Source organism: Mus musculus, chromosome 4 (assembly GCF_000001635.26).
Source record: "Mus musculus strain C57BL/6J chromosome 4, GRCm38.p6 C57BL/6J".
NCBI classification, from domain to species: domain Eukaryota; kingdom Metazoa; phylum Chordata; class Mammalia; order Rodentia; family Muridae; genus Mus; species Mus musculus.
This window is the reverse complement of record NC_000070.6, coordinates 43,626,111-43,653,856: the sequence shown is the minus strand read 5'-3', so window position 1 is coordinate 43,653,856 and position 27,746 is coordinate 43,626,111. Positions and strand designations below refer to the sequence as shown.

The 27,746-nt window shown below is 50.4% G+C and overlaps 2 protein-coding genes across 5 annotated transcripts; one reads left to right on the top strand and one right to left on the bottom strand.

Moving 5' to 3' along the window:
* The first annotated feature begins 262 nt into the window (after positions 1-262).
* Spag8 (sperm associated antigen 8) lies at positions 263-2,527 on the top strand. Of its 2 annotated transcripts, NM_001290462.2 has the most exons (7): positions 263-353; positions 436-1,216; positions 1,338-1,512; positions 1,695-1,740; positions 1,815-1,929; positions 2,048-2,110; positions 2,203-2,527. In NM_001290462.2, exons 1-7 carry the CDS (start codon positions 316-318, stop codon positions 2,395-2,397), a joined length of 1,413 nt encoding a protein of 470 aa, NP_001277391.1. In that variant the 5' UTR covers positions 263-315; the 3' UTR covers positions 2,398-2,527. The 2 variants fall into 2 exon arrangements, with proteins under 2 accessions (NP_001277391.1, NP_001007464.1); NM_001007463.2 differs by lacking the exon at positions 2,203-2,527 and having other exon boundaries at positions 2,048-2,181.
* Positions 2,420-24,842, bottom strand: Npr2 (natriuretic peptide receptor 2). Of its 3 annotated transcripts, none has more exons than NM_173788.4 (22): positions 21,006-21,922; positions 20,127-20,332; positions 13,604-13,717; positions 13,186-13,321; positions 12,844-12,938; positions 12,531-12,663; positions 12,224-12,308; positions 10,683-10,803; positions 10,448-10,522; positions 10,174-10,251; positions 9,670-9,774; positions 9,478-9,549; positions 7,157-7,316; positions 6,786-6,941; positions 6,540-6,708; positions 6,240-6,386; positions 5,657-5,780; positions 5,442-5,510; positions 3,534-3,708; positions 3,365-3,463; positions 3,058-3,149; positions 2,420-2,944 (listed from the first exon to the last, which is right to left on the bottom strand). In NM_173788.4, exons 1-22 carry the CDS (start codon positions 21,670-21,672, stop codon positions 2,879-2,881), a joined length of 3,144 nt encoding a protein of 1,047 aa, NP_776149.1. In that variant the 5' UTR covers positions 21,673-21,922; the 3' UTR covers positions 2,420-2,878. The 3 variants fall into 3 exon arrangements, 2 of the variants coding, with proteins under 2 accessions (NP_776149.1, NP_001342395.1); XR_390318.4 differs by having other exon boundaries at positions 2,613-2,944; positions 9,657-9,774; positions 21,006-24,842; NM_001355466.1 differs by lacking the exon at positions 10,448-10,522.
* Between the last annotated feature and the right edge of the window lie 2,904 nt (positions 24,843-27,746).

Below are 27,746 nucleotides of genomic sequence, written 5' to 3'. Positions count from 1 at the left end.
AGGGGATGAACCAAACAGGAGTTCATACTGATGCCCTCCTGGGCTTTTCTCCAATGCTTCCCCATAGTCACCTTAGAACTAATCAATCAAGTTGGGCATGAAGGCAAGAGTTCAGATTAGTGGAACCTTAAAAGCCCAAGTGAGGCCGATTGGAGCCGGGGCTATTGGAGAGCACCAAGTCTAAGACTTCCGCCCCTGGAGAGCGTTTGTTTATCTCTGCTACCCGCCACCCTCGGGTCCGCCCAGCTCCGGTTGTGCGCAGTCTCCTGGAGTTGTTTGCCGTCTCTATGGCAACCCGGGAGGTGGAGTCCGAAAATGGAGACCACCGAGTCTACAGAGGGGTCTTTGTCGCGGTAAGAGCCATGGAGAACAAGGGAGGTCAACGGACTAACTTTGCAGCAGTTTTGACAACCTTGATGTGTTCGTGTCTTCCAGATCTTGTGATGTACAGCCCAGCTCCGAAAGACTAGATACCCCTTCAGAACCTGTTCCTTCTTCGAGTAGTAGTCCTAGGTCTACTGCCCCTGCCGAGGCTCCGGCGCAGTACTCTGTGCTGACAGAGCCCTCTTCTGACAGTCTTTACGGGGCACCCTGCCCTCCAGCCCATCATAGAGGCCATGGGTTTGGCTTTCAGCCCTTCTATGTTTCTTGTATTCCTCAGGATCCCTGTAATATGGCAGACCTCAGCTCCAGGGCTGATCCTACCTCTTCTTATCCTTGTCATAGCTCTGTGCATGGCTCTGGCTCTGGCACTTGTGGTCTTGGCCAGAGCTCTGAGCCTAGCCAGGGCTCCGGGCCCACCTCTGGGCCTGCTCCTGCCTCTGTACCTAGTCTTGTCTCTGGACCTGATTCTGCCTCTGGACCTGATTCTTCTGCCTCGGGACCTGCTCTTGCCTCTGGACCTGGTCCTGCTGACCCTGGACAGGGTCCTAAGTTCAGCACCTGCATTCCTCAAGGGTACAGATGCATCCCAGTTGACCTGGCCCCTGATTATAATGCATGGTGTCAGCACTTACACTGGAAGCCACAACGCTCCTGGGAACCTCTGCAAGTCTCAGAACCTGGAGTGAGAGGGCCATATAAACCTCCAGAACCTGGAGCACTCGGGCCATGTGAGCCATGTGAGCCATGTGAACCTCCAGAGGCTGAATCTGAGGAAACTCTCTGTAAAGCACGGCCACGTGGCCAGTGCCTCCTCTACAACTGGGAGGAAGAGGTATGAAGAGGTCTGCCCTCTCTTCCTAAGGGCCTACCCCAGATACCTGGGGAAGCCAACAGTTTATGATGAGGGTCAGTATGAGGAGGCAACTCATAGTTACTTAACGTGGGGTCCACAGAGAGCCACCAACCAGCTGGATCAAATCCCTCCATTGCAAGATGGCTCTGAGAGTTACTTCTTCCGACACGGACACCAGGGTCTGCTGACCACGCAGCCCCAGTCACCCATGTCTTCTAGCACCACCCAGAGAGACTCATACCAGCTCCCAAGACACATCTGTCAGCCACTTCGAGGTGTGAAGCATGAGAGATGGGGGACCAGAAAGAGCCCAGGAGACAGAAAAGGGAGACCGGACTTCCTGGTGGGATTGTGGATTGTTTGGTGGCTATAAGGGCAAACCCCAAGATTCCCCTTCTTTGCTCAACTCATTTCTGACGCTAGTTCCTGACTAGATTTCTCTTCTGTCCTCTCCCAGGGAAGCGTGAAGCCATGCTGGAGATGCTCCTGCGACACCAGATCTGGTGAGAGCCTGGGAAGGGGGGAGGGGAGGAGAGAAACCAGGGGGATGGTCTTGACCTCTCACATGGCTACATAGTAAAGAGGTGCAGGCAGAGCAGGAACCTGCAAGGAAGCTCTTTGAGACCGAGTCGGTAACACACCATGACTACAGAGTGGAGCTGGTACGAGCAGCGCCTCCTGCCTCAACAAAGGTGAGAACCCAGCCTGCCCTTCTTGCACAGCTCTGCTCTGCCTAGGAGTGGGAGAGCAGCAATCCTGGAAGTTTAGAGAGTGCCAAAGGCCAGGAGTTCAGTACCTCTTCCCTCACAGCCTCATGATTACCGCCAGGAGCAGCCTGAAACCTTCTGGATTCAGCGGGCAGCACGGCTACCGGTGTGTGTGGGCGACTAGGTACTGGGGTGTGGGAGAGGCTCTTATGTTCTGGCTTGGGTAAGGGTGGCATCTGTATCCTGGTACTCCCCCAGGGTGTCAGTGACATCAGGACACTGGACACACCATTCCGGAAGAACTGCAGCTTCTCGACGCCCGTGCCCTTGTCGCTGGGGCAGCCCTTGCCTTACGAGCTTGAGAGCGGCCCCCACCAAGTGGGGGTAATATCTTCCCTTGCCTGTCAGGGAGGAGGGCAGGGGTGTGGAAGGACGAAAACAACTCCAATCTAAGAATCGAGGAGAGAAGCAGACGTGGGATTTGAAATCAGTTTCTGTTTATACTACAGAGGTAGATTGGATGGAGTTGATTCTCTGTCCCCGATGAGGGGTTTTACATAAAGCACTCTCATCCTCAAGCTGCTAATTCATTGATTCTGTGAGTAACTGTGTCCACAACCAGTATTCTTCTCTTGGGATGGCCTGGACCCCAGACAATGACACCATGATTTTTTGTTGTTGTTGTTTTATACTTGGACAAAATATTCTGGTCTAGATACAGATATTTACAGGAGGCAGGAAGAGGACCAGGGCAGGGAGGGATAGGTCTATGTACAAGGCTGAGCGGCAGGGGGCTATGATTTCCACATAAGGCAGGGGGTTTGTGTCTATGCATGTTTTCCATCTGATATGGCTACGTCTGTTTTTGCTGTGTGGAAACACAGTGACCATTGCCCATCCAAGTACCAGCAGCAGAAGATGGCCGGCCTGGGCTTTACAGGAGTCCGGGAGGTCCCTTTTGCTCTCCCAAGAGCCAGTAAGTTCGCATTTTTCCTTTTCCCTGGAGGCAGGGGGATGAGCACAGTTCAGACTCTTGTGTGTTAGTGTCTTTGTCTCCCTCTCTCCCCCCACCATCATCCTCCCATGATCCACTCCCCCACAGCCTGCCATCACCTTCATCTCCACATCCCCACGGAGCTCGAGCTGGAAGCATCCCAGCTCATCCAGGGCGTCCTTGGTGGTCGAGGAGACATGGATCTTTAGAGCTAGGGTGATGTAGACCAGGGGCAGAGGGAGAAAGAAAAATTCAAGAAAAGACAAGAGAAGAATTGTCACCAGTCCTGCCAGAGCGTAATTATAAGAATCAACATAAGACCAAGAATGGGGCACTTCAGGACCATCCAACAGAGAGATATGGAAGAACTCCGAAAAGAAAAGAGTAAGACAGGTCAAGTTTGGAGTTAAAAGCTGTTGTCCTCACCTTGGCCATTCGACTCCATTCGAGAAGCAGTGTTTACTGTGTCTCCAAAAAGACAGTACCGGGGCATCTTCAGGCCAACCACCCCAGCACAGACTGGCCCTGTAAAAACAAACTGGTTGGGAAAGATCTGGAAAAGTAGACACTAGGGCCAGGTGAGAATCAGCCTTACCAGTATGGACACCTATGCGTAACCTCAGCTGGTCATGGGGTCGATGGCGGATGCGGAAGGAAGAGACAGCATCTAGCAATGCTAGGGCCATTCGAGCAATTTCTGGTGCATGGCGCTGACCGTTTCGGCCTGGAAGGCCAGATACCACCATGTAGGCATCCCCAATGGTTTCCACCTGATTTAAAGGGGAGATTAGAAGGTCACCTGTAGTCTCAGTCATTAGAACACTGACTGTTCCTCCAGAGGACCTGAGTTCAGTTCCCAGCATCCATGTAGCAGCTCAAACTCCCTGTAACTCCAGTTCTAGGGGATATGGCACCCTCTTGTGGCCTCCACAGCAACTGCACCCATGTGGCACATACTCAGATAGGTACACACACATAAGTAAAATAATAAAACTAGTTTTAAGAGGTCATCTCCAGCTGTCTCGGGGAGAGCGAGAAAGGAGGTTAGCTGGACAGCAGGGGTCATCCTGACAGCTTGGGAGACCATGACTGACCAGAGAGACGAGGGACTACATGCCATGGCCCTGAGAATCTGGGAGTAAGAGGAGGCCAGACAGGGGAATACTTGACTCTTCCTCGCGACCCCAGCCCCTGGGGAGTCCTCAGTGGCATTTGCTGAACAAGTGGACAGGATCCCAGTCCCAGTCCAAAGAACCCAGAAGCACAAAGAGAGTAGCGTATGCTCCGTAGCATGGACCAGATGGCCTGGCTGTCAGGGAAGAAGCAGCTCCCGACGCTGGTGGCTGTACCAACCTGTGGCTCACAGTGAAGTCTGGAGGGAGCCCACACTTAGAATTTAGGGATAAAGGGGTACTTTATCTAAAACTTACTCTCAAATTTTCCAGAATATATGAATTTTTATATGAATTTTAAAAAAAATAATAAGGCCAGGGATGTAGTCAGCATTAGAACAGAGCAGCGTGAGAAAAGCTGGAGGCTTGATTCCCAAACGTTCCAGAGAGGGAAGGAGACGTATAAAATAAGTAGGAGGAAATAAAAATAATTGATGGATTTAAGTAAAGGGTTTATGGGAATTTTGTTAGAGAAACATCAGAAAGGGTAAAGTAAGCTTTAAAAGGTCCTCTTTTATGTTTAGGTAGGGTCCCGTTGTATAGCCAAGACTAATCTTAAACTCGTGATCCGTCTGTCCCAGCTCCTAAATACTGGGATGACAGGCAGGTCTCACCATGCCCAATATTGTTACCTGCCACAACCACACTACATGTTAGGAACATCTAAAAAAAAATAGGTCTCACATTTATTTGTGCGTGCACGCCCACACGCACATGAATGTGGAAGTCAGAGGACACCTGTGGGTATCACTTCTCTCCTTCCATCATAGGGATTCCAGGCACTGAGCCTAAGACACCAGGCTTGCCGCCCTTACCCACCAAGCCCTCTTGCTGGCCCATCAGTTTGCATGATAACTAAACTATTGCTGCAACAACCAAAGCTCAGAGAAATCCTGACCCTGCCTAAGGCCACATAATTAGCTATAAAATCCATATGCAAATGCAGCACATTTACGCCCAAGGGCAAGTTAGCCCCTTAACCAAATGACTTTATAACCCGACAATGACTTTAACAAAGAGCTTTGTAACATGTATTTCCCCCACCCCATCCATAGTCAGGCTGTGCCCGCATCCTCGGACTGTTCTGGAAGGAGAGACCAGGCGTCTGTATCACTAATACCCCAGAGAGGAAGGGACTAAAGCTCGTGATCAGGAAGCCTGGGAGCCACGGGTGTTGTGCCAGTGTCCACGCCTGCTAGACTCACACCCATTAGAACACTAGGACGCTGGAGAAACTTAGGGAGCGCTGACTGTGGAGTGGATAAGGTCTGTGGGGTTCAGGAAACTGGGTTTGAAATGGGTCTTAGAAGGAGGTCAGCTCCAGCTCTCACCTTGTAGACATCAAAGTTGTCGATAATGGCATCAAAGCAGGTATAAAGGTCATTAAGAAGTGTCACCACCTAACAGGACGGGAAAGCAGAGGCTCTGAAATTAGTGCCCAAGTTCCTAAAAAATTCTCAAGCTGAAAGACAAAAGAGCTCTAGAGCAAACTAGTCCATCGAGGCTCTCCCAGCACTCCCATGCCCGCTCCCCTCACGGCTCTCACCTGCATGGGGGTGCTCTCAGCTGACAGCGCTGTGAAGCCCACGATGTCACTGAAGTAGATGGTGACGCTGTCGAAGGCCTCCGCCTGAACCGTCTCTCCCCGCTTTAACTGCTCTGCTACAGAACTAGGAAGCAAGAGTGTCCCCTCAGCCCCGCTCTGAGAGAGAAGGAGGGAGAGGGTGGGGTATGTGGCACAGCCAAGCCTTAGAATGGAAGTTGGCTTTGGTGGAAGAAAAGGAAAGCAGCTGAGACGATGTCACCTAGCTCAGTGCACATCCGGGTGCAAAAGTGGCCGGCACTGCGAGGGGACTCCCGTGGGGATAAGTGGTTCCAGTTGAAATCGTTCTGCATATACTTGGTCAGACAAAGGTGAGAAAGAACAGTGCCCCAAGAAGGAGGGACTGGAAACTGAAAGATGACAGCACAGCCCATATGGAGACCAAGTGAGAGCATTCTGCCTGTAGCCAGGAGGGCTTACTGTGGCAAGACGTCACCCAGGGTTCCCAGGGTGGCAAACAAATTCTCAGAAGATGGATGAGCTAGAATGTGAGGAAATTCTCGGAGAAGGGGGACAAAGGTCTTACTGGGGTAGAATTTGGTACAGCAGGGCCTCCGCTTTGCGTTTCTCCTCTAGATAGGCCTGTGTGCGTTCCTCCACCAGCTTTTCCAGGTTATTAGCATACTGTTCCATGCGCAGCAAGAGGTTGTCCAATATGCTGGTACCACCTTCCCTGCAGGGAGGCCAGGCTATCACACCTGCTCCAAGGTGCTCAAGAATGACAAGGCTTCCTATCTAACCCACCCCTGAGGCACACCAGCCGCATCCACTGAGAATGATAATGTTTCTGTCCCCCGGGAGCCTCTGAGCCTGGGTGACCTCTCACTTGTTAAACCGGCGAATGAAGCCCTTGATTTGCCCAAAGTCTGGACGTTCTGTTGGGTCCTGGGCCCAGCATCTCTCCATCAGCAAAACTAACTCTTCATTCAGTTGTGTCCGGTCAATGCTTGGCCGGAAATACGGCCTCTGACCATTCCGCACCTTCTGGACAATCTCTAAGGGTGACAGGAAGTTTGGATGAAGACTCAGGTTTCCCTAGCAGAAGCGACTGTGTAGCAACGGACTCGCTCACCCTTGGGACTGAGGTCCAGGCCTTCCAAGTAGAAAGGACCACTTCGAAGTGCTATTTCCTGTAGAATGATGGCAAAGCTGTAGACATCTGCTTTCTGCATGCCTGTGGTTGGCAAGGGGTTCCCGCTAAGCAGTTCTGGGGCAGTCCACAGCTTCTCTGCAAAGAGTGAACAGGCTGGCTAGGTTCCCCAAACAGCATCTTGGATGCCACCTGGGCTCAGCCCCATGTTGCTACTACTGGTCTCCCTCTTACCCCCTCCCCGGGAAGAAACGACCAAGGCTTGAAGGGTGACATAAAAGGTAGGCGGCAGAGGGAGGAGGTGTGGGGGAGGGGATGGCTTGGGGGGAGGGGGGTGCAGGGAGCAGTCTCACTGGCATAGAGGGCATGGCTGTCGTCCGGTTCAGCAGTTGATCGGAAACTAGCCAGACCGTAATCTGTTATTTTGAGCACAAATCGACTATCCACCACACAGTTGGAGGACTTGAGGCTTCCATGAGATGAAATAATGCTGTTGTGGAGAAAGGCCATACCCTGCAGGATACAGAGTAAGTGTCTGGATTGTATCTGGCTTAGGCAACCTCAGTCCATGGCATGATCCAGCTAACTTCATAAAGATATTCAGACCACCAACCCCAAATCATTAGAGATTAAAGGATCTTAAGACCGAAAAAACAAGCTGAATTGAGATGATGTCTCCTGTAGAGCCTCGACTGGAGGAAGCAGGCAGAATGGGAAAGCCATCACTTCCCATGTAAACAGCATCGAACTACAAGGCACAAGGGATAGGCGGAGATACTTATGAAGAGGGATGAGGCGAGCCATCGGTAGTTTCCCTGAGAATGGCGGCTTGCTGAGCAGTGAAGGGAGCAGCCAGAACCAGCTCGGCACCTGAACCGACTTCACACTCCTAGCTACTGTTTAGGAGGACACGACTTAAGACATGGCTAGGCTCTAGGTGCTCCATAGAAAGCCAGCCACTTGTAACTCTTGTGTATGGCTGTGCATAGGATCCAGGTCATGGTGGGAGCAGAATGGGGTCTATTAGAGGAATGCTAGACCACACAGTAGTGAAGACAAAGTTTGAAAAAAATAGACAGAGGTGGGCAACAACAGTCAAGTCATCGTGGAAGCATGGCTTCCTAGAGGCAGAGATGTCAGAACACTGCCCCCAGGAGATGAAAAGGCCGGTCTTGGGAGGGCAAGGCAGTGTTTCCCCAAAGAGAAACTCTGGAAGCCCTCCCTAGTCGGTGCAGGTGGTCAGACAGAGGCTAGAAGGCTCTGCTGTGGACCAGAATCACAAGGGTGTAACCGCTAAGCTCTGGCCTTGAACAGGTCCAAGGCCTTCGAGTTCCTCCTCTTTATTGCTTTGAGCAGCTCGAGGCCTTTAGGAAGGAATGCCTAAGCTGGTGAATTTACCCCTGGGTTTCATGTTTATCCCCACATCTCCTGTCCAAAACTACATTGGCTTTCCCTAATAGTTTCCTCTCTCACTTGATGGCAAACTTTCATATGCATAAATTAATTTTAAAAAAAACTTTCTGAAAACTTAGCAGAAAATCAGAGCCAGTGTCAGGCACAGTCAGGCGGTCTCATGAGTAGGCTGATGAGACCTGCTTCTGAACACTGTCTAAGCCATACAAGATTCATCAGTGTGCTTCAGCCATCTGCAGGCCTCTGAGTCATTTTAAAATGGTTGGCCGTTAGAATGGAAACAGATTTAGTGCAAGTTTCCTTCCTCTCTCTTAGGTTAACATACAAATACGTTTCAGTCTCTGACCAGGTACGATGGTGGTGCACACCTACAATGTTAGCATTGGGGAAGTAGAGATGGGAAAGTCAGGAGTTCAAAGCAATTTCTGGCTACATAGTAAGTTTGAGGCCTGTCTAGGCAACATGAAACCCTGTCTCTAAAAGAAATCAAAGCTACAAGTGTTGTCCCCTGCCATTAATCCCAGTACAGAGGAGCCGGGGCAGGTAGATCTCTTGAGTTCAAGGTCAGCCTGGTCCACAGAGAGATACTTCCAGGTCAGCCAAGGCAACACAGAGAGACCCAGTCTCCAGAAACAAGCAGTTAAATTTAGAAATGTTAAAGACTAGAGACCTCTTCCGCAGTTAGTTACAGGCATGGGGAATATTGGTTAAAGCATGAAATTACAGGAGACGAGTGCACGGAGACCTCATTCGACGTCTTCATTTGTTTGTTTTGAGACAGATTCTTACTGATGCTCAGGCTGTTCTCGAACACCCAATCCTCCTGTCTCAGCGAGTTCTGGGATTACACATGTGCACTACCCACACCCAGCTAAGGGATGCCTCGTCACTGTTCGGTTTGGTTTAATTGTCTTCTTTTTCTGGATAGGATCTTGTTATGTAGTCCACACTAGCCTGAAACTCACTCTGAAGCCTTGGTCAAGCTCCAAGTCAGAGCAGCCCCCTGCCTCAACCTCCCATATGATGGCATGCCCAGCTATAGGATTCTACTACAGGGGAACCCTTTGAGGTAAAGAGACACTAGAGAAACATTAAAGATATCTGGGACAGGAGGACAAGAACCTCTCGGGACATAGGACCGCTGCATCACCCAGTCACGGGAGGAGAGGGCTGGGAAAGAGCTTGGCTGTTAGAGATCCAGGAGAGAAACTGCAGCGAAGATTGAGGGACTGAGACATTTTACATGGCGGGGAAGACTTACCTTCACAAGGTCATTGATGAGCGAGTAGCGAAACATCCAGTCCAAATTGATGCTGTCATTTTCTAGAATATCCTGACAGTGACACGTTAGAGATCAGGGTCTGTCCCCAGTCTCACGGGCTACCCTTTGACACAAGGTGACTTTGGAACCTCCACCCCCACCCTACCACAGTCTCCTACCCCTGTCCCTCACTTGTAAGCTCCCACGAGGACAATACTCGGTGACAATGCAGATGTTGGGAGGGTCTATGCAGGCTCCGATGAAGCGAGTAAGATGGTTGAACTGGACATCTCTCATCTACCAAAACAAAACAAAACAAACAAACAAACAAACAAACAAAACAAGAGAATGGGCAGCCCTAAAGCTTAAATACAGAGGCCAAACATGGTGGCGCACACCTTTAACCCCAGCACTGGGGAGGCAGAAGCAGTAGGATCTCTGTGAGTTCAGGGCCAGCCTGGTCTACATAGTAAGTTCCAGGATAGCCAGAGCTGTTACACAGAGAGACTATGTCTCTAAATAAATAAATACGGAAATACAGAAATACCACTGTGAGCAATGACATTTCTCTTACATACACCTGCAACTGGGAATCAGTGATAAATAAGCCCCTTATCCCGTTAGCCAGGGAACCATGGTCCCCTCATTTCCTCTTCCCTGTCCACCCTCACCTCCCACTCATACCCAAGTACGTACGTGTTTGAGTTCAAACAGAACTTGCCGGGTCAGCTCGATGCGCTTCTTATTCACGTGTTTGATGGCAACAACATTTCCCTAAGGTGGGGTGGAAACAGACAAAGACCCTGAGCCTCAGGGGTATCTGAGATGCTAGAGAACTGAGAGCTCCCAAGAACCTCGCTGGGAAGACAGCGGGGACTGTGAGGGGGCAGAGGTTCAGGGGCAGAGGTGGCAGATGGGGATGAGACACAATGAAATGGTCGGGAACCAGAACAAGCAGATGACTCTTCACCTTGAAGTGACCGGTGTTGGCAAAGATCTGGTATTTCCCATGGGCTGTCATGAGCGAGCCGTAACTGGATCCCCGCTGGGGCCAAGGGCAACATGGAGGCGGAAGGATGAAAGGAACATTAGATGGTGGTGGTGGTGGTGCAAGGGTCTATCATTACAGGCCAGTGTGCGGGGGGGAAAGGTCCAGGGTAAGAGAGAACAGGAAGTCAGAGGAAGACGGAGGGCCAAGGGCTCACCAGCGACAGCGTCAGGCGACTGCCTGCACCCTTGTGATAGCGATCCGAGTTGCCAAACTGCAGTTCTTCCCAGCGAATGCGCCATAGCATGCTAGCCAGCTCCTTCTCCAGCATCAGCTTCCTGTAAGGACTGCACATCTCAGCCGACGGACAAGCCCTGTCCTGCCACCCACTAAGCTTCCAGGAAGCTGCAACTGCCACCGGACTGGGACATGAACACTCAGTGTCACAGGCAAAGTGGTTTGGTTTGGTTGGTTTGGTTTCATTTGGTTTTGAGACAGAGCACAGGTAGGCCTTAAACTAATGATGGTCTTCCTGCTTCAGCCTTCCAAATGTTGGGATTGTAGATATATACCACCACACAACTCTAGTTCTCTCTCTCTCTCTCTTGCTCGCTCTCTCTCTCTCCCCTTCTTCCCTCCTCTCTCCTCTCTCTTCATTCCCCTCTTCCAGGCTAGAGATTAAATCTATGGCCTTGAACATGCTAGGCAAATACTCTACCAGGGTGCTGCTCCATCCCCAGCCTATAGCTAAGTCAGGACAGCCAGTCTTCCACTCTGTGAAGACACAGTGAAACATTACTTTCCACAAATCAGAACGTGCACCCTCACCAGACACAGAAGCTGTTGCAGACTTGATCTCAGATCTCCCACCTATCCAGAACTGTGAGAATTTGTTTGCACTTCAGTGGGAATGAGGTGAGGAGGGGGGGGGGGGTGGCAAGCAGTGTATAGAAATTCACCTTTGACCCAAACTCTACCCAAAGTCAGTACTCCAGGGCTGGAGATGAGCCTAAGTGGTTAGGAGCACCTGCTGCTCTTCCAGAAGACCCAAGTTCAATTCCAAGCACCCATCCTGCGCTGCTCACAACCACCTGTAACTCAGGCTCCAGAGGATCCGATGGCCTCTTCTAGCCTCTATAGGCACCTACACATGTGTGTGGTGGTATACATTTACACAGACATACAGGAGATATATAAATAAAAACTACTTCTTTTTTAAAAAATCCTTATTCAGAGATAAGGCATGGTGGAGGAGGTCTTTAATTCCAGCACTTGAAAGGCAGAGGTAGGCAAAACCCTGAGAAGTTAAAGGGCAGCCTAGTCTACATAGTGGGTTCCAGACAGGCCAGAGCTCTACAACGAAACCTTATCACAAACACAAAAACAGTATTCAAATAAGGCTCCATGACACACATCTGTAAACCCAATACTCAGGAGTGTGAGGGAGTAGACTCTTGAGTTCAAGGCCAGTCTGGGCTACTTAGCAAGACTTTGTCACAAAACAAACAAACAAACAAACAAACAAAAAACAACAGCAACAATAACCAAACCAACAACTAGTCTACCCAGGTTACAAACAAAAGCAAGATAAATACCTAGGATGAAGGGGGACCAAATTCAAAGGCCAGAGAGAAAGCTGCCAGTCCAAGAAACCCACACCGGGTTAGGAGACTTGCCAGCCACACGACAGGGACCCCTGCCTCAGCCAGAGGCCATGCAGCAAGAGGCGCCATGAGGATAGGAAAACCCAGAACTCACCGGAAAATTAGGAAACTGGAAACACCAAACATGATGAAGGTGACTCCCGTGCCCAGGGCCACGATTGCCAGAGTGGAAAGTGGAGCTGAAGGAGAGGAAGAGAGAAGAGAGGCCCTGAGAAAGACTGGAGTGGCTGAGGGCAGAGAGACACAGGCGCAGGAGGTGCAGAGCGTTCTTGACGGAAAGAGAGAGAGCTGCAGACAGAGAGAAGGCATAGCCAGGAGTGGGAATGGGTGTCAGTGAGGTAGGGGCAGAGCGCAGGGGCAGGGTAAAGGGGGGACTGCTCCCAGTCCCTGCACACACCCACTTTTATCACAGGATGGGTCGTCCAAGTCAAAGGCACAGGGGGGATTGTCCAAAGGTGGGGCCCCCTTCACCCAGGGAATTGGCCGGCCTGTCCACCAAATCTGCTTCTCTGCTCCAGAGTAATGGGCTGCGGGCTGTGAGGAAGCAGAACGCTGGGCCCACAGGCCTGCCACGTGCGCATGCGCAGCCTTCTCCCTGCGCCCCCACCGTGATGAAGGCCCAGCAGGGAGTAAGCTCCTGCCCCCCAGAGCAAAGGATTCTGTCCCCTCTGGATCTTAGGACCAATCCCTCCTCCCTGTCCTCTCCCCCATCACCTGAAAGTCCCCAGAATCCAAGTCTCCCATGGCCCACAGGACGAAATCAGTCTCGCGGTCATTGTTCTTGTCCATGACAACCAGTCCAGTTACACCTAAGATAAAAAAGAGTGTCCCTCACTTTTGAGATCTAACCCTGGCCACTCTCCTTCTGTCGTCCCCCGTACCCCCCCCCCATCTCACTGTCTCAGAGTCTCTGCCCACAGTGACGTGTGTCCACTCTGACTGTTCCTGACCCCCAGTGACTCTTCCCTTGCAGTGCCTGGAGTAGCTGTCTTCTGCCCACTGCACTCCTGAGCCTGGCGTCAGCCCCCAGGCCTCCACTCCCCCACCCTTCATTACCATGGTATCTTCGTCCCTGCATCTTCTCCACAATTCGAAGTCCATCTTCCCTGGTACCCCCTTCCTGTATAGTCTCATTCAGGACTTGGGCATAGAGCAGGATCCCATCATAGAAGCAGCCAGCAATAAGGTTCATCTGGAGACAGCAAGCAGCAACACTCTCCAAATGTCCCCTGAGGTCCCCTTCCTGGTTCACTCTCCCACCCCTGCGTGTCCCCACGCCTCCCCACTTTCTTGGCTTACTTCCTCCCTCCCCCCACCCCTATCATGCCATCCCCTCCCCCACCCCCGGTCCCGGGGTCAAAGGGTAGTAGCCTGGATGGAAGTCACAGCCTGAAATGGGGCTTGCTCCATGATCAAGGACTCTGTGAGAAGTCCCTTCCTCGTAGCCTGTTCTGACCCTCAGAGATCTACTCACCAGGGATGGGGCCAGCTCCACACCAAAGTCTTCCCGGGCTCTGATCAGCAGGCGATTCTGAAACTCCTGATACTCAGGATTTGGGGGTTCTCGGTATGTGATCACCAATACAGTCTGCACCATGGAAACAGGACTCGGGGTGAGCAGGAGGGGAAGGACCACCATAGGAAAAGTGGGTAAACACACACACATGCACACACACACGCACACACATGCGCGCACACACACACACACACACACACACACACACGCACACGCACACGCACATGCACACACACATGCACACACACACACACACGCACGCACACACACACACACGCACACACACACACACACACGCACACACACACATGCACGAACACACACACACACGTGGTACAACGCATGCACAGGGGAGGGGTGTCTGAAGGCTGGAGTGTACTAAACTCTGGGATGAGTATGAAAATTAGGGGCAGTGGCACCCCTCTATGAAAGACAGATAGGGCTGGTTCTGGAAAGGTGTCTGTAGGACGAAATCAACTCCATCTATAAACTCAGCCCATGGACCTCTCTGCCTCCCTTCCACCATCAGGCCTTCTGCTAGGCCATCACTCTTATGGGCGCTCCTCTGTCCCACACTTTCTGAGTACCTGCCACCACCAAGAACAACCACCACTGTTTGGCCAGGTAATGGTGACACGTGCCATTGAGGCAGAGGTGGCCAGATCTGTGAGTTCCATCCCAACCAGGGCTATAGTTGTCCCAGCAGCATTAAATGCTGATAGTGTTATCCATTAAAAATTGACTTTTCATAGTGGGTCACCTGTTCATAGTGACTTCTCTCAGTGCATTAGATTTCAAACCCTGTGAGAAACACTTTAAGACAGCAATTCCATCTGCGAAAACCATGAATTTAATTTACTGTGCACACAGGAAACATCTACTATGGACAGTGTGCTCACTAAGAGGCAGATGTGTGTCATGTGAGTCACATGCCCACACACACTGCACAGACAAACAAATAACACACGTGGTCTCGGCCATGCGTGCATTTTACTGACATGAATCAACATGTCTCTGTTCCTCATTAAACTGCCTACCTAGGTCCTCTGAGTCTCACATACCCTTCTGTCGCTGTGGGGCTGCCCAGCCTTGGACCACACAACTAAACACGATTGCTCACACAGGAAACTAGTCTTGTAACCCAGTGTAAGAGGTCAGTTCAATATACTGTGTGAAATGTGACTATATGTAAAGTGATAGATTAAAATCTAGCCACTTCGAGCTGGGTATGGTGGCTCACATCTGTAATCCAAGCACTCAGGAGGCTGGGCAGAAGGAATGCTATAAGATCAAGACCAGCCTGGTCTACATAGTGAGTTCCAGACTAATCAGGACTACATAGCGAGCCGTCATCTCACAAAATAACAACAAAATCCGAACAAAATTCTGGCCATTTCTACCAGTCTTGTTTATTTTCATCACAGAAAGCACATGTGAACTACACAGACATACTCAATATATCACACGTGATCTACAGGTGTCAATTTGTTCCAGATAAGAAATCAGTTTCTGCCAGGCAGTGGTGGCGCACGCCTTTAATCCCAGCACTTGGGAGGCAGAGGCAGGTGGATTTCTGAGTTTGAGGCCAGCCTGGTCTACAAAGTGAGTTCCAGGACAGCCAGGGCTAGACAGAGAAACTGGTCTCGAAAATAAATAAATAAATAACCCCAAAAGTTAAATATTAAAAAAAAGAGAGAGAAATCAGTTTCTAACATGCAGTTGTTATTAGACTGGAGTTTTCTTACTGGGAGACTTGCATGCTTGATTGTATACTTTTAATATTCACACTCAGGCAGGAGAAAGAGAAGGAAAGGGAGAAAAGGCAAAGGGAGGCTGTGGAGGGGATGGGGAAGACAGGAAGTGGCCCTCAGGGTCAGACTAAGAGGGTTCATTCCCTAGCACCTGTACTGTTGGCAGGTCACATAGTCACACAGAGAGCTGGAAAACACATCGGAGTAGCACAATTTATACTTCAACAAAGGCTGATAGTAGGCGTGAACACTTTCTAGACACTAAAACTCTCCAGGTTGAAGATTTACTCCTATGCTGGCAGTAATCATTTTTTTTTTTAAACCATGGATGGTGACACATGCCTACAGTTCCAGCATTCTGGAGGCTAAGGCAGAGGAATAGAGAGTTCAAAGCCAAACTGGGCTATACAACAGGCCCTATCTTAAAAACAAAAATTGTCATAATCTCTGAATCCCTTTTCAAGGGTGTGTGTGTGTGTGTGTGTGTGTGTGTGTGTACATGCCCTCGGCATTGTATGCCCCTGGAGCTGGAGTGACAGGAGGTTGTAAGCCACCTGATGTGGGTGCTGGGAATTGAACTTGGGTCCTCAGCCTGAGCAGTGAATGCCCTTAACCGCTGAGCCATCGCTCCAGCTCTTGTTTTGTTCTTCCTTTTCTTCTTGTTTTGTTGTTAGCCTCAAACTCCCAATCCTCCTGCTTCAGACCCTAAGTGCTGTGATTACAAGCTTACTGTGCATAAGCCTTTTCTCCTCTTAAAACTTATTGAAAACACCAAAGAAATTTTATATCTACCAATAGTTTCCAAATTAGAAGTTAAAATTAAAACTGAGCCTGATAGCCGGGCAGTGGTGGCGCATGCCTTTAATCCCAGCACTTGGGAGGCAGAGGCAGGCGGATTTCTGAGTTCAAGGTCAGCCTGGTCTACAGAATGAGTTCCAGGACAGCCAGGGCTACACAGAGAAACCCTGTCTCGAAACCCCCCCCCCCAAAAAAAAACTCTGAGCCTGATAAATTATGAAAACGCAAAAATGCACAAGCATGTTTGCCATGGCTGTCAGAGAGGTGACATCACCCTGCACTGTAGCCTCTAGAAAATCCAACTGTCAATCATAGGAGAGCCTTGACAAAGGCAAGTAACATCCTGACATTATTTTTAAGTAGCTTTCACTTCACAGTCCCCTAAAAGAATTTCTGGAGCCCCGGGATCCCACGGCCATGCTTAAGAAATGGCTATTCCAGAATGTTTTGCTGTGGTTACTAACTAGCTACTAAAAAAAAAAAAAAAAAAGGAAAAAAGAAAAAAGCCAACCCCAAAACAAAAACAACTCGGAACAGTTCTGTGCTTACTCAGAGACTAAAAGGAAGGCAAAGGTAGCTAACGAGTCCCAGCTCATAGTGGCCCCAAGTGGAAAACCAAACAAGCAACACTGCCAAAACTAAGGGGTTCAATGGGGGGCAGGCCAGGAGGGCGCCACCCACCTTGAGACCTGCTCTGAGCATAACAGAAGGTGACGCCAGCCAGGGCCCCAAGAAATCATGAAGAGTCACAGCCTGCCTTCCAGGGCCCTCAGCTTAGTGCTTTCTTCCTTTCTATTTGCTGGCTTGTTACTGTTTCTTTCGAGATGGGATCTTACCAGGTAGCCCAGGCTGGCCTCCAATTCTCAGCAACCGTCCTACCTTAGTCTCCCAAATGCTGAGATTACAGAGAAGTGTCCCAAACACACACACACACACACATACACACACACACACACACACACGCACGCACGCACACGCGCACACACAGCTCCTTTCCTCCATTCCCGTGGCAAGTGTTTCCCAGTGTGAGCACCAGTGGCTCAGGATATCAAACCTGACTTCTCAGTTGCTCACTGAAACCCCAAAACCTCCCAGCCTGGCTGCTTTCCTAAGACGATCCACTGTATTGACATTTCTTCCCTGTCCTAGGGGCTTACCTTGGGTTATGGTGCCTGGAAGGTCTGCTCTCTAAAACCATTCCTAGGTCTATCCCCCTCCCCCATACGCTCCTTTTAATTTGACTCAATGCATATACGTTAAACATCTACCACATGTGAGACACAAGGAATACGACGGTGAACACTGTCTGTGTTGTTCCTCGACAACTGAACAAGAAAGGAGAATCCTGTCAATGCACTTACAATGGCAGCTCTTTCCCTCCCCCTCAGTCGTTGGTACCCAGTGCCAGCCTGCACCCTAACTTGATGTTACAGCCTCTTTTTACAAAGGTTCTAGGCATCTCTGGCCTCCTTGCCTTGGGTTGGCCTCGTGTGAGACCTAAGGGGACCAGCATCTCTGGAGGAAGGGCTCACTGCTCTTTTGTTCTTAGCCAGTGCTGACTTCGGAACTCCATGCTGCCCTCCCCTCTAGCAGCCCTGGCAACAGAGGAGAAAAGTTTTTCCTAACGATGCCTCACTCCCACCAACCAAAAGCCTCCCTCCAGCTTATCCTTCACTGCCTGTTTCTCTTAAGTTGTAACAACAACATCTTTTTTCCTATCTGAGTGAGGGGAGGAACCGAGAATTAACTGACTGGTATAGCTACTAGCTGACTAGATCATTCTCTCCCCGATTCTAAGTGCTGAGGTCTCTTGCCTGCTGGTGACTCTCATACAAGGAAGAGATTTTTTTTTCTTCTGCATAAAGATGACAACCCAGGAATGGGGATGTAGCATAGTGGTGGGCACCTGCCTGGCATGCACAGGATCCTAGGTTGAATTCCAGAACGTAGAGAAAAAAACAAAACAATTCCTACCCAGAGAGCTATGGAGCCCTATGTCCCAGGGAAGGTGCAGACATGCCTTGCCTGAACTAGCCAAGCTTCAGCACCCATTGCTTCCCATGCCACTTAGCTGTTTTTCTTCTTCTGGAGACCCTTATCAGCAATGAGTACGCTTGTTTCTTGTCTGTCTCGCCTACTATCTGTAAACTCCAAAAAGACGGAGACTATTTCTAGTGTGCTCTGTCCATATCCATACCGAGTAAGGTGATGAGGCCATAACAGGCTTTCAGTAAATATGAACAGTTGGCCTCTGAGCGACTCAAATATGAACTGAATAATGTGCTCTCTGGTAAGCAGAGTTAAGCACCAGAGTAAGGGACCCAGCTCAGCCTGGGACTTGGGGATCTTACAGAACACAGAATCATTATATAGACACAGGTGAGCTGGTTGTTTCAGGAAAAGGTTACAACATAAACAAAACCTGCCCCATCACTGCCCCATGTCCAAGTATGACAGTCACAGACTAGTAGGCAGGCATGCAAACAGATACGTCATTCACAGTCAGACACGCTCACCATTCACAACCTAATATATAATCTCAGCCACATAAAACCTTACTCACTGGAGAAGAATGGCCACCCAGGTCCAGGCCGTGTAGACTCTCCTTAGAACCAAAGAATCTTGGAGTGGGAAGGATCTTACCTCATTCCAAAAGCCACCTCAAATACTTTTTGAGGGCCACGGATAAACAAATAGGAAACACTTACATACACAGGTCAGTGGAGACTGGTGTGGAAACCAGGCGGAGAGTCAAAGGTCTGATCTCAAGAGGGAGGTTTAAAATGAGGGAAGAAGAGAAAAGAAAATGCACACAAAAGGCCCAAAAGGTGCACGCTGAAGGACCAAAAGGTGCACACCGGCAGGAGGGAAGGAGGCCTGAGCTACAAGGGGTGAGTGAGCTGGACTGCTCAGCTTGAGGGCATCAGCAAGTACTGCTGAAGCTACAGGCAGAGAGCTAACTACCAAGTCTTAAATGTCTTGATATAGAGTTGGGATTTTCTTCTTCAGGGAACAGGTCACTGAAAGCTTGGGCCACAGGCAGGACGTGCACAGTAACACTGACTTTCTTCTCCAAGTTCTTTCATAGATTAATTTCCTCCCATTCTTCCTAATCTATCACTTTAGTTCAAGCCATATCACCTCACCCTTTGCTGAACTACGAGTTGGCCGCCTCTTCTAACGCAGCCTGAGTTACGCTATACATGTATTATCATACAAAAAAAAAGTCAAGGACACTAGCTCTAAACTCAAATCCCAGTCCTTAACACTTAAAGTCCATCTTTGTCTCCCAGATGGGCCTTAAGTGAACCCTTTTTAAAGCCCATATCTATAATCCCAGTACTTGTTCAAGGCCAGTCTGAGACCCTGTCTCAAAACATGGACCAAGCTTTCTTACCAGGCCAACCATGCAAACTGTCTGTCCCCTGAACAGTCTTCTGGATCCCTGTTTCACCACTCTGTGGGTCTGGCGTGTGCCATGAAAATTACAACAGATTCATTTCCTTTACAAAAGCCTATATCCACCATTCCTCTCCAGAACCGCTGTCTCTTGGGACCTGTTTCATGCACAAAACTGTCTCCTTTCCTCACACACTATATTATAGTTTCACCTTGCCTCTCCAATAAGGATGACAGCCCTTCCCAGGACAAGGCTCAGGTCTTTCCCTTCCTGCCTTCCAGCTCACTGCTGGCACTTAGGAAAGCATCCTAAGATCTCTGGTAGCGGCCAAGGTCAGTCTTGGCAAGCACACTAGGTAACAGTCACAAATCTCAGGAAGGAAGAGTGAGACCAGACACAGAACATTTCTGACCATTTCCCTTCCATAGCACACCACACCTGCCCTATTCCAGAGCCTTCAGGAGGGTCTTGGGAGAAACAGATCCTCCAACCAAGTGAGTCTTCCCATCTTTAGTTTGGGTTCCAAAGGTACCTGAAAGGCCTCTCTGAGGGCCTGGGCCTGTTCCTGGGTTCGATTGTCCTGCCATGGCCGGCCTGTTGCACGGGTGGGGCCTGCTCGGAGACTCTCCCCAAAGACATCAAGGTAAAAGAAGACATAGTCCCCATTGGTCAGGTTCTCCCTCTGGGCCTGAAGCAGGATCTCATGCAGCATTTCCAGGGGGCCGCAGATATACACAACTGGGAGTGCACAGGACAGAAGGGCACCCTGAGACAGCATCCAGGTCCCCCCTCCTCTCTGAGTCATCCCATTACAAGAGAGTGCCCTACCCATCGACCACCCAACAGATGTTCCCATCCCTCCCCTTAGAGCTCATGTCGCAAGTGCCCTGGGGCCACATGGACCATCTGGTCCAAGTCAGAGCCCAACTCCAGACCCCAGAGACTGGCGTGATGACCCAAGCCCCTCCTTCCCCCAAAGCTGTGTTTGCTAGACTTCACAGCCCCCACGTCCCCTCCTGCCTACCTCTCCCTAGGCTCACAAGCACTTGTGCTCACAATTTTTGTGTGAGCCTTACCTGCTTTCCCAATCAAACCTGAACCCATAGAGTCATCTCTATGCTACCAAGAGGCTTTGTGTTCCAATCTAAGGGGTCTCTGCTCACAGACAGGTGCACATTTCAGATCAGACATCACCCACATCCACTACTCAAACCCCAGCCCCAGGCTCAGCCTTGCTGACCTCTGACTGATGCCAGGTTCTCTCAGGAGCTCTGTCCTCAAAAGTTCCTCCATCCCAACCATCACATAGAACTCTCCCCTTCCTATCTCTGCCTATTTCTCTGTGTTGCACTGCTCCAGGGACATAGCGGCCCACCTCCCCTGTTTCTAAAACAGCCCGGGCCACACTTACTGCGCCCGTTGGCTCTGATGAAGTGGGTGGCTTGCTCAGGGCCACCTGGCTCTCGGGCATACACCTGGTGCTGCACACTGAGGTTGCTGCCCTGCAGGGCCTCAAAGACGCCCTCGATGGTGAAGTAGTGGGGCCGGTCATCTGTGCGAGCATCCAGATACAGCAAAGCAGCCCGAGCTGTCCAATTGAAGTGCCCGTGCAATGTCACTACAAACTCACCCAGCTTGGGCGCAGAGGGGCCAGTGCGAACCAGGGTACGATAATGCTCATTCTTAGCTGCAAAGCCAGAGGCCACTGCCCCCGCAGTCAGGAGGGGAAGGCGCCAGTGTGAGGCAAAGCGAGCCACAGAGGCAGCGGGGTACACACAACCGGGGCCCAACAGAAGGTCGGGGTCATGGTACAGCTTGAGGTCCACAGCGCGCAGTGGTGCCAGGTACTCAGAGCAGGCGCCGTCTAGTTCGGAGCTGACAAACCGCAGGTCCACGGGCAGTGCCCGGCCCAGTGCCTCCACAGCCAGTGCCACAGCAGGACCCACCCGTGGCCAGGCCCAGGCATAGCTCAGGTTGTGTTCTGGCAGCACCACCGCCAGCGTCAGGTTCCGTGCCCCCGGAGGACGCACCCCACCTGCCAGGGCTGCCACCACCAGCAGCAGGGATGGCAGTGCCATGGGGATAGAGCAGCTGACCCACGGTCCCCCGAACCAGGGGCCGCTCTGGCCTACTGGGCAGGCACAAGCGCCACCCAGCCTGGAGCCTGGGGAAGAGGGCCAGGAAGAGAAGTGGGGGCAAGCTTAGTCGGCCCGGATACAGAAAGTGCTGGGGACCACGCAAGAAGAGGATGGGGGGAAACCTGGGTCGGGAAGGAGTGGGCTACCAGCCCACAGCCAGGTCCAGGGACTAAGGATAGGGTGGCAGAAGGAAGAAGAGACCAAGGGGGCCTGCGACCGGGATGAGGACAGTGAGAGGTGAAGTAGCCTGACAATTCCAAGCCGAGAAGGGAGGAATCTGAGCCTGGGATGGGGTAGGGACTTGGGGGAGGCTGGCACAAAGAAACGGCCCGGGGACACCTCACAGCTGATCGGGCCGGGAGAGCAAAGAGCTGCGAGAAGCCAGAGCCCCGGGCTGAGGTGGGAGGGCGCCCGCCGCGGAAGGACTGGGACATGGGCAGGCAGGGAGCGAAGCGAGGCCTGGGCCAGAGGGGAGGGAAAGGCAGGGGTGACTCTCCCAGTGACGGCTTCTCCCGAAGCTCCTGCCTGGACTAACGGGCCCGGGCGCTGGTCCCATCCGGAGCTGCGGCGGCCCCGCCCGTGTCCCCCGCTCCTCTCCGCTCCGCTTCTCCCGGGCCCGGCGGCCTGCGCTGCCCGCCGCTGCCTCCCGCCCCCCGCCTGGGCCCCCGCGCGCGCCGCTCGCTCGTCCAGGTCAGGTCGCCTCGGCCCGGCGCGTCTCCGCTCGCTGCGCCCGCGGCGGCGGCCGAGTGTGACTTCCCCGGCAGGCCGCCCGACCCCGCCCCTCCCCCTCCCCTCCCCGCCCGGCCCCACCCTCCGGCTGCTGCTGCCACCCCCACCCCTGCCTGGCGCCCAGGGACCTCCCAGTCCCCAAACCACCCGGTGAGCGCCCCAGGGGCTCAGCACCCCGGGCCTCTAGGCCAGCGAGGTTCATGGGCGTCCCCATACTGTAAGGGCCTTCCTCTGCTTCCCCCAAGCCCCTTGTGCACAGGACTGCTCCCATCTCACTCATGCCTGCCTTCTTCCCTTGACACCCCACTTTTCTTAGAGTCCATTCACTCAATCAGATTTCCGCAGATGCTCCAGTCTCCAGGAAACTGTCAGAAATCCCCAATCACTGGGTATCCATTTATTCCTGGGTAGGGAAAACTCTACCCATCTCCTCAACGCCAGAGTGCTTTTCCTCAGGCAGGAGGAAGTCAGACCCTCATGGCACCAAAGGACTCCATTCTTCTCGGATCTTTATGGAGTCCACGAGTCCTCCTCTTCCTGGGGACTCAACTCTCCACTCTGTTTCTGTCTCCACGGTCGTTCTGCTCTTATGCCTATTGGATCCATCAGCCATCTGTTCCCAGGGCCTTGTCCTTTTGTCTTCCTGAGCCACACTTGGTGGGAGCTTATGGACTGACTAAGCCTAACAGGCCTCAGCAATTAAAGTTCATTGTACCCCCACCTAGGGATCCACCTCACTCCTAAAATTCCAGGCTAGAAAGTTCATCCAGGTACCCCTTATCTGGAGTGCTGACCCCATCTGGAAGAACAGCTTGTGAGAGATGACATCATTGCAAAGGGAACAGCTATGGCACCTTGGGGAGTTCTCAAATTATCAAAAAGGACATGCACATAAACACATTCTCCTCCATGCCGACAGCCAGTTTCTCTCCCACTTGAAGCCACTTCTCCAGAAATCACAGTGCCAAGAAGCCAAAGGCTCCCCAGCAGAGACTGAGAGCTTGCAGGCTGAGGACAATCTTTCTCTGAGATGAAGGCGACCCCTAGTGGCTTGAGGAGAAATTAAGGACCGAGTCTTTTTATTCAGAGCCATGAGTTCTGGCTGCTGTAGGCTGGAACACGAAAGAAGCTAATTGTTTCAGCTCTTGCCTTAGAGGGGCACACAGCTAAAAACCCTGGTCCCTGGAGTGAACACAGAGGTCATAAGAAAGCCACATTGACAAGTGGCCCTGCTGGATGCTCTATCCAAATAGAAGCTTATGGGTACCCCTCCCCCCTTTAAAGAACACCGAGGGAAATGAATTCTTGCTCCAGGCTGTCAATCCTGTTGGTGAAAAGGAATTATGCTCTGTCTGGGCAATAAAAGGAAGAGCAGTCACAAAGGGGATGGACAATATGAAAAAGACACGACTCTCAGGCCTGTCATCTTGGGACTGGGAGACTGAGGTAGAACGACCGTGAATTTGAGTAGCCTGGGCTACATAGTGAGTTCAGAGACTGCCTGAGCTAAATAGCAAATGTCTCAAAAAAAATGGTTCCTCTCTTATTTATAAATATTTACTTATTTATGTATATTATATATTATTCTATTTATTTATATTTACTTATTTATGTATATTATTTTATTTATTTATTTATTCGTTTGTTTATAGTTACTTGTTTAGAAACAGGTACTGGGGGCATGGCTCATGCTGCTCTCCCACTCCCAGTGCTCCTCGCCTCAGTCTCCAGGATGCGGCAGGCACTCACCACATGCTGTTCTCCAGCTCCACACCAGTCAACCAAATCACTGTTCTCGCGAGAAGAGCAGAGCAGGGCAAAAATAACATAACATTGCCAACTCACAGAGCGCAGAGGTAGAATGGTTCCAGTCCACCTGCCCAGAAATAATCGAAATCGAAAGCAGCCGCCAAGAGACAGGTCACACAGTCGCGATCCCCACCCCCCAGCCCCCACCCCCGACCCTCTAATCCGAAATGGCTTTTCAGTGGTGGAACAGAAACTGGAAACCGGGTTCCCTGATTCCTAAGGTGAGGAGCCTCTTGGTAGAAATTCTGCTGATTCATGGACTCACAGTGTCTCGGCCACCAAGGCCCAGCCAAGTCTTTCAGGGACGCCTGTGGATTCCAGTGAGAGACAGGCACCACAGTTACCCGGGAAGCACAGGTGCAGCTGTGTCCATTATTCTCGGTGTTTAGAACTAGGCGTTATCTTAAGGATTAAACTTTCAAGCACCATCCAGTGTGCTTTCTTCCTTCCAATTAGCGGTGTGTCTAGACAGAAGAGGCCAGTCAGCAAAATTAAATGATATTTATTTATTTATTTATTTATTTATCGTGTACACATGTGGTTTGTTTTCCACAGGTATGTGCAATGTATGTATGTGTACAAAAAAAAAAAAAAAAAAACCAAAACCAAAACCAAAAAACAGTCCACACCCAGTGTTTTCCTCTACCATTCTTCACCTTATTATTTTTGAGATAGACTCTCTGACTAAATATGGTGCTCACCAATTCGGCCACACTAGCTGACAAGCAATCCAAAGTGATCCTGCTTCCACCTTCTCAGTGCGAGGATTAGAGGCACACACTGCACACTATAACCAGCTTTTGCCTGGGTTCTTGAATTGAAACTCGGGTACAGCAAGTTCTTATGAACTGAGCCGTCTCCCAGGCCCAGCTTAACAAGGTTTTTAATATCCGGTGAAAGGTTTTTTCTGTAATTTTGAAAGGAAGGTTAAACATATCATGACTGAGAGTCTCATGCTTTACTGCCTGAGCTAGCCTGGCATCGAAGGCATCTACAAGAGTGACCTTAGCCAAGACTCCTAGTAATAAGGGATATGGAACCTACATGGGCCATCTCTTGTATCCAGGCAAGACTTCCAGTGAAGGCATTGGGACTCCAACCCAGCCACAAAACCTTCTACCTGCAATTTGTCCTGTCTGCGAGGTGTGCTAGGGTAAAGGTGGCATATAACTTGTGTAAGTGGCCAACCAATGACTGGTCAAACTTGAGACCCATAACATGAGAGGGGTCCACCCCTGGCACTGCCTGGAGTGTCAGGAACCAGAAACTGGATAGCCCAGAGACCAGGGATAGAACCAAACAAGACCTACCAGTTTTAAAAAAGAAGTCAACAATACTCTGCTACAGTTGAAGACTGGAGCCTAGCATAATCATCACCAGAGAGGCTTCATCTAGATTCATCTGGAAGCAGATGCAAAGACCCACAGCAGACATTAGGCAGAGCTTGGGGAATTCCGTGGAAGAGGGAGGGGGAGGAAGGATTGTAGGAGCCAAGAGGGGTCAAAAACACCATAAGAAAATCCACAGAATCAACTAACCAGGGTTCGTAGAGGCTCACAGAGACTGAATCAGCAATCAGGGAGCCTGTATGGGTCTGCCCTGGGTCAAACACACACACACACACACACACACACACACACAAAATGGTTGTAGAGCTGTCTCTGACATTTTTGCCTGCTTTTGGGACCCTTTTCTTCCTATAAGATTGCCTCATCCAGCTGTGATATGGGGATTTGTGCCTAGGCTTATTGTAAACTGTTATGCTGTGTTTGGTTGTTATCTGAAGGGAAATAGGAGTGGGTCTGGGAAAGAGGGGAGGTTGGGAGGAAGGGAAGACTGCAGTCAGGATGGAATATGTGAGAGAAGAATACCATGAATGTTTAAAAAGAGTCATAAATGACAATTTTGGTTATCTGTATATTCAAAGTACCCAAGCTTCTGCTATTGCTGTAGACAGTAAGATCTGGGCTGTGTGTAGTAGCCATGCTACAAAGCATGCAAAACCTGGGAAATCTCAGATTCAACTGATCTAAGGGTCCCCCCCTGTTGTTGCCATGGTTTCCCACTATTCCACAGATAGTCCATCCTATCAGTTCAGAACATCAGTCTGGCTAGATGCTAGAAGTAGTTATGGGTTCCAAGCAGCCATGTTCCTAAGCAAAAATAAAAAAAAATAAAAAATAAACAAAACAAAACAAAAATCCTAACCCCAGTCACCCTCAGTCAAAGAAGCCTCAAAGCCCAGGCAGACCAAGCGAGAGTCACACTCACCCTAATCCCCGTGGTGCTTAATCTATGCTGTCAACTTTACTAGACTTGGACACCCAAGAAGTGCATGTGAGGGATTTCCAGAGAGGTTTAACTGAGGAGGGAAAACCCAGCCTAAATGTCAGATAACACCATTCAGTAAGTGGGATCCAGCATGTAGTTCCTGCTACCCTGCTATAAACTCCAGGCAGACTGAGCTACCAGCCCCACCCAGGTTCCTGGGATCCGCAGATTAAACACACACACACACACACACACACACACACACACACACACACTAGCTTACTTTTGGCATGCTTTAGCTCTTCTAAGCCTTCCTCAGCTATCACACCCTTCTTTTCACTCCCAGCTCAGCACCCTAAATCTGCCCTGAACTTTAGTCCTAGCTCAGTTACCTTTAGTCCTAGCTCAGTACCCTAGATCTGCCCTCAGCTCAGTTCATTTCTAATCGCTTGACTGCTACCCCAGGTCCAATCAGGGAAGCGGCCAATGGCCACTCCACCCTAGATCTCACACAGCTGGTGGCTCTTTCGCCCTCTGAAGCATGGTAAATCTTTTTCTCTAGTGTCTGCTAGCCTGCCTATGGGAAAACTGGACGTCCTGTCTGTTCCTCCCAGCTCATTGGCTGCTAGCATCCTTATTGATTGATCAAGGACCCACTGTAGAACAGGACCGTCAGTTTTCAAACACAGATTGCTGATCAAAGCGTCATAACCACCCTCTACACTGGACTGAATAAAAGAGCAAGCAAACTGTGACCACTACCTTGTGTGGCTGATCCATTCCTTCCCACCACAATGGACTGCACCCTTAAACTGTGGGTCAAAATTAAACCCATCCTTTCTTAAAAGTTTTTGTTGTTTGTTAGTTTGTTTGTTGAGACAGCCTCTCGCTGTGTAGCTCTGACTGTCCCAGCACACTCTATATAGACAGGTTGGCCTTGAACTTGCAGAGATCCACAGGTCTCTGCCTCCCAAATGCTGGGATTACAGGCATGTCCCACTACACTTAATTCTTTAAACTGCTTTTGTCAGGTAGATCATCAGCAGTAATAAAGGTAATGGATGTTGCAATAGTCTCAAAATATGAAGATTAAAAAAAAAAAAACAAAAAAACAAAAAACTTGAGCCAACAACTCAAACTCAGAAGTTAAAGTTATGAGCATAGCTATTTTTCAACAATAAAGAGCTCCTGAGAAGTTTCACCAT

What these genes read in the sequence shown, in the direction of transcription:
- Spag8 (NM_001290462.2), top strand. Translation starts at nt 316, where the DNA reads ATGGAGACCACCGAGTCTACAGAGGGGTCTTTGTCGCG. An exon ending in CATCTGTCAGCCACTTCGAG is followed by an intron (nt 1,513 to 1,694) that starts GTGTGAAGCATG and finishes GTCCTCTCCCAG; the next exon opens with GGAAGCGTGAAGCCATGCTG. An exon ending in CTCCTGCGACACCAGATCTG is followed by an intron (nt 1,741 to 1,814) that starts GTGAGAGCCTGG and finishes ATGGCTACATAG; the next exon opens with TAAAGAGGTGCAGGCAGAGC.
- Npr2 (NM_173788.4), bottom strand. Translation starts at nt 21,672, where the DNA reads ATGGCACTGCCATCCCTGCTGCTGGTGGTGGCAGCCCTGGCAGGTGGG. An exon ending in CCCTCAGAGAGGCCTTTCAG is followed by an intron (nt 13,718 to 20,126) that starts GTACCTTTGGAA and finishes TCCATGGTGCAG; the next exon opens with ACTGTATTGGTGATCACATA. An exon ending in TGGATTCTGGGGACTTTCAG is followed by an intron (nt 12,664 to 12,843) that starts GTGATGGGGGAG and finishes GCTTCCTCACAG; the next exon opens with CCCGCAGCCCATTACTCTGG.